The sequence below is a fragment of the Manis javanica genome, chromosome 3 (genome assembly GCF_040802235.1).
Source record: "Manis javanica isolate MJ-LG chromosome 3, MJ_LKY, whole genome shotgun sequence".
Classification (NCBI taxonomy): Eukaryota; Metazoa; Chordata; class Mammalia; order Pholidota; family Manidae; genus Manis; species Manis javanica.
In genome coordinates, this window is record NC_133158.1 from 4,186,285 (window position 1) to 4,195,702 (window position 9,418).

Consider the following 9,418-nt stretch of genomic DNA (forward strand, 5'->3'; position numbering starts at 1 on the left):
AAATATTATCCAAATAAATAGTTTTCTATTTCTTTTACTCAGACCTAGTCCAATCAGTCGAGTGACAACGAGCAGGATTCTCTGTTGTTATCTGAACTCAGGAGTGTCCCAGGCCCTGCTGCCTTGTGACAGGGACTGTACATCATCTCCCTGGGGGTGTTGACTTAGCGCACTGTCACCTGTGTTTATTCTGGGGAGACAGCAGCACGTGTTTCAAACCTGACCTCTCGTTTGGGGGCCTCAGATAGGTGACAGCCTTTCCTTCCTATGATCCAAAATCAGGCAACAAAACCCTGGTTTCGCACATCTCCCCCGGGCAGTGGTGCCCTGGAAAATAGTGAGGGAATGGAGGTGGGTTAGTACGGCTGCCCTGACCTGCTGCCCGTGCTCTGCTGTGTGACAGCTTTTGCCCGTTTGACGCTGGTGTCGGCTTCTTGATGCCCCCATGAGAATGGCCGGCGGCCCTGCCTCCAGGCCAGGTGGTCCCCAGGCTCGAATGTGCCTGACACCGGACCCTGAGAAGGAAAGCACGCATGTGGGCGTCCTCCGCCTGCGTGCGGAGGGACGGGAGAGTGACGGGCAGCCTCGCTGGCCACACCCCGGGCTGTTCTGGGTTTGGCCTGGGGCAAGCGTGTCCCCTGCGAGGCCACAGCCTTCCCTCTCGGGAGCCTTCCCGCTGTGACCCCAGGCAGCTTGCCCCCTCTGCCAGGCTGCGAGGTGCAGAGACAGTGGCTCCTCTGTTCAGGAGTGGTTCAAATGAGATCCGGCCGGGTGCACCGTTTTTAGCAATACTGTCTCATAGGCTGGGTGCTTTTACAGATGAGGCCGTTTTCACGAAAGCTTCCTGGGAAGCTCCTGGATGACTTTACATTCTAAGTTGATGTCACCGCTGCTGCCACCTGCCAAGGTTCTGTTCTGGGCATCCCCGTGCCGGTGGGCCCGGCCCTGCCAGGTGTGCTCAGACTGACCATACCCTCCCGTCCCCTTGCCAGTGCTGGGGGCATCTCAGGCTAGCTCTTCATGCTTTGCGCTACACACACACAGTGCTGGGGGCTATAGAGGAAGGACAGGGAAGTGTCCCCTCCCCTGATGACCAGCCGCTAGCCCTGTCCTCTGCAGACTGTCCTGACGTTGGAGGAAGCTGCACACAGACACTCTCACAGCCAGGTCTCCATGTCCTGTAAGCCTTCAGTGGCTGCAGAGCTGCACACAGGCTGCCGGCATAGCACAGGTGCCCTAGGCTGGGGCAGGGGGAGACGCCTCCTTCAGATGTATGTCTTTTTGTGGGTAAGAGTGAAGTGGCTGTTCTGTCCCTGTTAGTCCCTAAGCCAACATGCTACATTTCTTCGAATCAATGCCACTATATCCTGATTTTCCCAAGGCAGCGACCACACCTTCCCCATATGTAGTCTCCAAGCATCTTGACTGTGTCGCTGAGGATGTTGGAACCATAGCAGGGCCCCTCCCAGGCCTTGTCCCTGAGAAACGTGGGCCCAGGGTAAGGAGGGCTGCGTGGGGCCTGCCGAGGCTGGTGAGCCCCTTTCTGCACGGTCTCCGAGAGGATGCCCGACTGTTGGCGAGTTTTCGGCCTGAGTACAGGCTGCGGGCCGGGCACCACGGAGAGCCCCGGAGGCCGGTACTGCACAGCGGCCCAGGTCTGTGTGCGTGTCCATCCATTCTGTCATGGTCCTGAGTGTGCTGGTGGCTGCGGGGTGCTGTGTGTCTCCCTTCTTCCTGTGGCTTCTCAGCAGACCCAGTGGCCCTGATGGCTGTCTGCTCTGCCTTCCCCTGGAGCTCGCCCCTGGGCCTCCTCCTCCTGGACACAGCCAGCTTGTCCTGGCCATGCTCCTCACCCTGGCCCGGGGCTCTGTGGGCTGGAGCTCTGAGGGCCGCCCTTCTGTAGACTGTCAGTGGGACGCGGTAATGGTTCCTTGGCCAGGGCAGCCTAGGCCCTGTTCCCTCCAGAAGGAGGCTACTGGGTTGAAGGCCTCGAGCACCCCAAGCGAGGACCATCGTGCACTCCTGACTACACCCGAGACCTGCTCTGGCTCCATTCAGACAGAGGCTGGTGCCACGGGCTGTCCTTTGGAGAACCCTCCCTTCCCACAGCGGATTAGGCAGGAGCAGAGCCGGGCCCCCAGCTGTGCCCCGGGCACCCATGTCGTCTAATCCGTTTTGCCATTTCCATTGATGTAGGCGGGGTTAAGGACACTGCACGACATTGGGCCAGAAATCCGGCGTGCCATATCCTGTGACTTGCAAGATGACGAGCCCGAGGAAATGAAACGAGAGGAAGAAGATGTGTTCAAAGTAATTATTCCACGCCTCGCTACACACTGGCCGCCTGGACATGGTGGGCAGGATGCCAGCGTGGGCTGCCGGTGTCCACAAAAGAGGCCGGAGGGAGCAAGCAGCCCTAGGGCCCCCCAGCAGGCCCTCCCTGCTCCCCGCTTCCTCTGGGGCCAGGCCTGCTCCTCCCAAGCTTGCCCCCTGCCTGTCCCGCGCTGGCAGCCTCAGAGGTGCCCGGCCGCAGCCCCTGGCCAGCCCAGATGAGCATCCTCGCGCCTTCCAGCAGCCGCCTGCCACATGACCCTTCTCCCTGGCCAGCTGACCCGCCAACCGGCCCCCAAGCCCGAGAGCAGGCCTGCCGCCCAGCCTCAGCCCAGGGCTGCCAGCCAGCCCCGCTGGGTGTAGGTCGCCTCATCTTGGAGCAGCTGGAGGCGCGCCCTCGGTGAGAGCCGAGAGCTTGCTCCCCAGCTCAGAAATCAGCAACCTTCCTCATGTCAGGGGGGACCGGCTGCCAGGCACGTTCACTCCGATCACTGAGACACTCAGGCTGTGTCACAGAGTTCCTACGGAGCTTACCTAGAGTTTGTTCTTCGTGTAGAAAGAATTACCTGACATAGCTAGCCTGCATCAGATCCTTGTTAAATTACCTGGTGTTGTCTCCCATTATTTTGCAGAGAAATGGTGCCCTGCTTGGAAACCATGTCAATCATGTTAATAGTGATAGGAGAGATTCCCTTCAGCAGACCAATACCACCCACCGTCCCCTGCATGTCCAAAGGCCTTCAGTTCCACCTGCAAGTGATACTGAGAAAGCGCTGTTTCCTCCAGCAGGAAATTCGGTGTGTCATAACCATCATAACTATGATTCCATAGGGAAGCAAGTGCCCAGTTCAACAAATGCCAATCTCAATAATGCCAATATGTCCAAAGCTGCCCCCGGAAAGAGGCCCAGCATGGGACACCTTGAGCATATGTCTGAAAATGGGCATCATTCCTCCTACAAGCATGACCGTGAGCCTCGAAGAAGGCCCAGTGTGAAAAGGTAACCTTGACGACGTGGCTGCCCTTGGTTGTGCTGTGTTCTCGCCTTGGGGGCATTTGTACCAGAACCCGCGAGCGCTGCGAGGCCACCACCTCCTCTGCAGGCCCTCGCCACCCAGTGGACCTGAGAGATGAAGGGCCTCCCGGCGCCCTGTGGCCTGTTTGGGGTGCCTCCTGACACTGCAGCAATTGCTGCTGCCCTGTCCTCCCCAATTGTGCCAGCGTTCTTTGCGACAGGGGCTGGCCGAGGTTTTCCATGAAAGGCCAGAGGGAAAATATGTTAGGCTTTGAGTGCCGTAAGTCTCCACGGCAGCTACTCAACTCCACTGTTGTAGTGAGAAAGCAGCTGTAGACAGTATGGAAACACCTGGGTGTGGCCATGTCCTAATAAAGCGTTATTTGTGGACATGGCAGTATGAACCTCATAAAGTCATGTGTGCTGAAATATTTTTTCTTCCTTGGATTTTTTTTTTCAGTACTTTAAAATGTAAAAACTGCTCATAGCTTGGGGACCATGTAAAAACAGGCAACAGGCAGTGTTTGGAACTAGCCTGATACCTGTGTGTTGAATTGTGTTGGAAACATTTAACTTGTATCTTCTCCCTCCCTCCCATGTTACGCTTTTCCTGGATAGAACCCGCTATTACGAAACTTACATTAGGTATGTGCTCCTTGCCTGCGTTTGCGGTAAACACTGTGGGTTGCAAGTGTGACCAGCCGGCCTGTGAGCCGCTAGCTGGCAGGACAGGAGAGCTCGGGGCTGTGGACGCAGGGGTCAGAGGTCGCTGCTGCTCTCTAAGCAAGGGAACTTTCCGATCCGCATCTGCTTAGACAGTTGTCGCGCGAGGACTCCGCCCACTGCTAGTGCGTCCCGGGCTAGCCCCTGCAGTACCGGGAACGGCCGCTAGGCACGCCCTGGGAGCCTGGGCCCAGAAGCACTCAGGGTCCCGCCTCTTGTGGGGCTTCAGAAAAGCAAAGCCGGGCCTCCTGAGGTCAGGCGCCAGGTCTCCCCTGGCGTGCCCCTGCAGCCTCAGCACTGTGCCCTCTTCCTGCTGCCTGCTTGCTCCACCAGCTCCAGCTGGGGGCGAGTTGCCCCCTCTGTGGAGGAAGGCGAGGCTGTGGGGCTCCAGGTGAGATCAGGAGCAGCATGAGCTGGGGGAGGGCCGGGGGAGGGGTCCTTGGAGGGACACAGTGTTCTTCGGGGAAAGGGGATACCCTGGGGCCTGCTGGCTTTCCTGAGGGTCCAGAACAGGCCAGTGGGACTCCCAGAGCCAGTGTGGCAGTGCCGGGGCATGCGGTCTTTGAGTACCTGGCAGACGTCCTCTGCGAGCATCTCCCCTGTCGCTGTGGGTGGGATGCAGTGGGAGGTGCTGGTGCGGGGGCCTCTTGGTTCCGAGCCCTGAAGTCACGCTGGGCTGGGCTGGGAGGCGTGGGGGTCCTAGTGGATGGCCCTGGCGCCTAGAGGCTCCTCCCCGGGACTGCCGCTCACACGGGTCTCTAGGAGTGTTTCCTGCCCGGTTCCCCAGATGGTATCTGTCTGGGCTCCAAGGCCCCTGGGCAGAGTGGTTTGGCACCAGCGTCATGAGAGATCTGAGTGCACATGCGCCATGGCCAGCGGCCGTGCAGCCTGGTCCTGCTGGGTCAGGGGTGCCCAGGGAGAAGCCAGGGGCGATGGGCAGGGGTGCTGGCCTAGGGCTGAGGCTCGGCTGTGGGGCCACCTGCCAGGTGCTCAGGCCCTCTCTCCCAACTGCAGGTCCGACTCAGGAGATGAGCAGTTTCCAACTATTTGCCGGGAAGACCTGGAGATACACAGCTACTTCGGGGACCCCCACTGCTGGGGGGGGCAGGAGTGTTCCAGCGGAGAGGAGCTCTGTGAGGATGGCAGCTCGCCAGGTGGAAGCAGGTGAGCAGCTCTGCGGCCTGTACTGACGGGAGGAGGCCTGTGGTTCTTGGCTCTGTGCTCTGCCTGCCGTGGGGCCCAGGGGCCCCCGCAGCTGCACTCGAGGCTGCCCGGAATCCCGATGTGAGAGCTGGCATCCTGGCCAGTGCAGCTCAGGTGGGGTCTAAATGGGCACCCCCTGCCGCCTCCAGTCAGGGGCTTCCCTGGAGCTGGGGGACAGGAGGTCAGAGTGGCACTCAGCAGAGGTCCTCTCCAGACCCCTGTCCCAAGCTCCCCTCCCCCTGCCTGCACTGGATGTCTGCGTGGTCTGGGCTGATCTCTGGGTGGGGGGTGGGCTTCATGTGTCCGCATGTCCGCAGGGCCCAGCCTGGTGCTGGGTGGAGGACAGGCACTCAGGAGGGGTTCCCGAGGACGAAGTGAGCAGGTAACAGCTGCACTCGCAGGGTACCTGCAGTCCACATTTGACCTCATTCTGAGACTGCCAGGGGAGGGAACCCCTAGCATCTCACTCATCGTGGGCCTGCTGGCCTGAGTCTTCCTTGCCCTGCATCTAGAATCTTCCATGAAGCAGAGGACGCCTTGTTCTCAGCTAGTCCCATGGCGTCCAGGAGGAGCGGGGAGAGGGCAGCAGGTGTGGGTCTGGCCGGGTGAGCCGGGCTTTCACGCACCTGTGCTTTTGGCCTCTGCAACCAGCAGGCAGTGCTCTGGCTCCTACAGCCGGTACCCGGGCAGCAGCGTGGACCCTGGGTGGCCCCAAGGCTATCATCACCCTCAGGGCTTCTTGGAAGAGGAGGACTGGCCCGTCTGCTACGATTCCCGGAGATCTCCAAGGAGACGCCTCCTACCTCCCACCCCGACATGTGAGGCCAGGTTTTTTGTTTTGGGTGATGCTTCCCAGAGAACAGGGTGCCTCCCCCACCCCAGCCCCAGGGGATGTGATAGGGGTCAGGGTCTCTTAGTCCTGGAGACCAGCCCTTGGGTGGAGACCCTGTGGGCTGTCCTTTCTTCTCACGCACATCCCATGTGATAGAGCTCAAACTGCTCTGACAACAGAGAGGCAGTTCATGGCCCTAAAGTTGCACAGCACACAGCATCTGATAAGGGGCTTTTTGTGCACCTTATCCTTGTCTTTGAGCCCAGGCTCCTTGCCAAGAGGTAGGCAGGACTGCATGGTGGTGCTGTCAGGCCCACTCTGTGTGTGGGTAACCCACCCTCAGAAAAGAAGGATGGGCTCAAGGGCAGAGCTGGACTGCAGCCCAGGCCTGGCTTACCAGCCCCACGCCTCTGAGGGCACCTGGCCCTTGGCATCCATCTCTCCAAGGTCCCTCCAGGGCACCGTCCTTCCCACGCTCCACCCTCCTCTCCCCCGTCTCTGCCTCAGGTCTGCCAGCTGGTGGGGCAGGTGGTATGGGGCCTTGGTGGTGACCCCAGGGGTGGGTGCCCCCATCCTGCTGGGGAGGGGCTGCACCAGCCGCTCCCACCTGGTTTTTGTGTGCAGCCGGAGTTACTGGCACTGCTGGCAGGTCTGGGTCACCCTGTGCGAGGGGCTCGGGCGGGGAAAGCAATGCCGGTGCGGCCCCTGCCAGCTCCTGGCCAGGCGGTTTGATTTCAGACACGTGGGCATTTTCATGAGCCCTGACAGTCCGTTTCTGGCATTTCTGAGGAGTGAAGCATATTTTTGAGCAGGACTCTAATCAGTGACCCAAATAGCCAAGACACATGGGCTCCGAGTCTGCCCATGCCACGCATCACATGGTAACAAGCATGGCTGGGCGACGCCCGGAGGGTAACCAGGCAGTTTCCATGGTTAATATTGAATCCTGCAGGCCCAAACACACGTTGCTACCCAGAGCATTTCTGGACCCCATCAATGCCGGGGCTGCAGGGTGGTGAGACCTGACAGCTGGCTTCCTTTGCTCCCTGGGCCCATTAATGCCCACCACGCGTGGGTGCCTGGGAGGCCAGGAGCCTGCATGGTGCCAGCAGTGGCCCCCTCACCAGGGCAGGCAGCGAAAACAGCTCTGACTCGCTTTGCTGCCCATGGGTTCAGCCGCCGGGAAGGCAGAAGGTGGGGCTCACTGCATTGTCGGTGGGGTGCTTTCCCCTCCAGGGGAGGTGTGCGGAGCCCCCGGGGCGATGGCTGGACACAAGCCCCTTTTTAATGCCCAGAGGCACCGTCTGCATGAGGGGGGGCAGTCTCCCTTTCCTGGCCCCAGGGCTCTGGCCCTGCCATCTGCCCTGGAGGGTCCTAGAGGCCGTGCTGACAAGGGGGCCGTGCCCTGTGTGGGGTGGAGGGAAGGCTGTCTGGGGAGGACAGCAGCCATCGAGCAGTGGCCCCACAGTGCCGGGCCTGTGAAGCCAGGGCTGGTGTCTGTCTTATTTTCCCTGTGGGGCAGTGGCCAGCCACAGGCTCAGCCTGGTCCTTGCGCCCCTTAATGCAGCCCCAGGATGCTAGGGAGGGCCCTGAGGGTCCCAGCTCAGGACTTAGGGGTGTGCGGGGTTCTCTGGGCCGCGAGGAGTGCCCACTGAGCTTAGAAAGCAGAGGCCTAGCAAGGCACTGCTGAGCGGCAGGGCTGCTGCCTGACTGGCTGTGGGGAAGGCCCAGAAGCTGTTGTCCGGTGGCTGTCATGGCTCAGCCTGTGTGGAAACCTCTATTCAAAGGGCTGTTAACAGGACTACTGTCTTGAAAGGTAGAGGTGGCCTTGATCTTTCTTCAGTGCTAGAGAGGCGGGGTCCTTCCCCACAAAAGAACTTGCGTGTGTCCTGGGGGAGTGGACAGGGTGGTGGAAGGCCGCTCCCTTTAGAGCAGTGTGCAACCCAGGAGGCCGCCCAGCAGGCTGTGCCTCTAGGGCGTCTGGAAGGTGAGGAGGGCGGTCAGCACCTCTGGGAAGCTGGGTGGGAAGCTGGGTGGCATGCACATGACCCTGAATGCGGTGCCCCTACCGTGTGGGCCTCGGGCTTCCAAGTAGAGTGGCTGCCGGACAACAGGTGTGGCACAGAGGACGCCAGCCTGTACTTCTGCAAATGCTCCCAGTAGGGCTACTTACTCCGCCCGGGCTCCCTGCTGTCTGGTGGGCGCTCGGCTCCCAGGCCAGCAGACAGGGTCTCACAGAAGCACCGCATGCTCTGCTTCTCAGCACCCCGGAGACCCTCCTTCAGCTTTGAGTGCCTGCGTCGGCAGGACAGCCAGGAGGAAGTGCCACTGTCCCCTTCCGTCCCCCGCCGCACGGCCCTACCCCTGCACCTGATGCAGCGCCAGGTGAGCGAGGCCTGCCCTCAGGCCGCCCCTCCGGCGGCTGCCACACTGGGGGATGGGAGAGGGCCTTCATCTGCACCCCAGCTCAGTCCTGAACCAGCACCGTCAAACAGGCACCTTCCTGAGTGAGCCCCGCTCCAGGGGTGAGCCATGCCAGAGGATGGGCACTGTGCCCAAGCCCCCACGGGAGGTGGGGATGCCGATGCTGTGTGACCCCATGGCGGCTGCCAGCTTCCTCCACTGGGGCCCCAGCCCAGGTGCACACAGCAGTCCCACCACCGAGGACGGGGCCTGGTGCCACCCATGACCGGGGAGCGGTGGCTGCTGGATTGGCCCTGGGCCGTCCATGCTGCCCTCTGCAGGCGGCCTGTGGTTCTGAGGGTGGGTGAGCCTCCCACCCTGCCTATTGGGGCCGTGGGGTCTGAGGGAAGGACCCACCCCTGGGAGAGCGGCTGACACAGCAGAGCCAGAGCCCGGCCCCTGAGGACCTCTGGCCTTCCCACTGCCCCTCTCTCCCCAGATCATGGCAGTTGCAGGCCTAGACTCGGGTAAAGCCCACAAGTTTTCGCCCAGCCACTCGACCCAGTCATGGGCCACCCCACCAGCAAGCCCTCCATACCGAGACTGGACGCCGTGCTACACGCCCCTGGTGCAGGTGGAGCGGCCGGAGGCCCTGGACCAGGCCAATGGAAGCCTGCCGTCCCTGCACCGCTGCTCCTGGTACACGGACGAGCCCGGCGTCTCCTACCGGACTTTCGCACCAGCCAGCCTGACTGTCCCCCGCAGCTTCTGCCGCAAAGACAGCGACAAGCAGAGGAGCGCAGACAGCCTGGTGGAGGCTGTGAGTATGGCTCCCCAAGAATGCCGGTGGGGGGGGCACAGCATGGCGGGGGGCAGCGGCCGGGCTCGGGGCCAGGCTGCTCTGCTTCCAG

The 9,418-nt window shown here is 61.3% G+C and overlaps 1 protein-coding gene across 14 annotated transcripts in view; it reads left to right on the forward strand.

Moving 5' to 3' along the window:
- Positions 1–9,418, forward strand: part of CACNA1D (calcium voltage-gated channel subunit alpha1 D) — a 254,841-nt gene that overhangs the window by 243,285 nt on the left and 2,138 nt on the right. For 4 of the 14 annotated variants that reach the window (XM_073230720.1, XM_073230721.1, XM_073230719.1 and 1 more), the window contains 7 exons: positions 2,197–2,310; positions 2,964–3,331; positions 3,965–3,991; positions 5,084–5,233; positions 5,927–6,090; positions 8,368–8,489; positions 9,007–9,327. In XM_073230720.1, coding sequence (XP_073086821.1) covers positions 2,197–2,310; positions 2,964–3,331; positions 3,965–3,991; positions 5,084–5,233; positions 5,927–6,090; positions 8,368–8,489; positions 9,007–9,327 — 1,266 coding nt within the window. Of the gene's footprint in view, positions 1–2,196; positions 2,311–2,963; positions 3,332–3,964; positions 3,992–5,083; positions 5,234–5,923; positions 6,091–8,367; positions 8,490–9,006; positions 9,328–9,418 lie in introns of those variants that run through there. The other 10 variants (XM_073230715.1, XM_073230718.1, XM_073230723.1 and 7 more) reach the window with 7 other exon arrangements.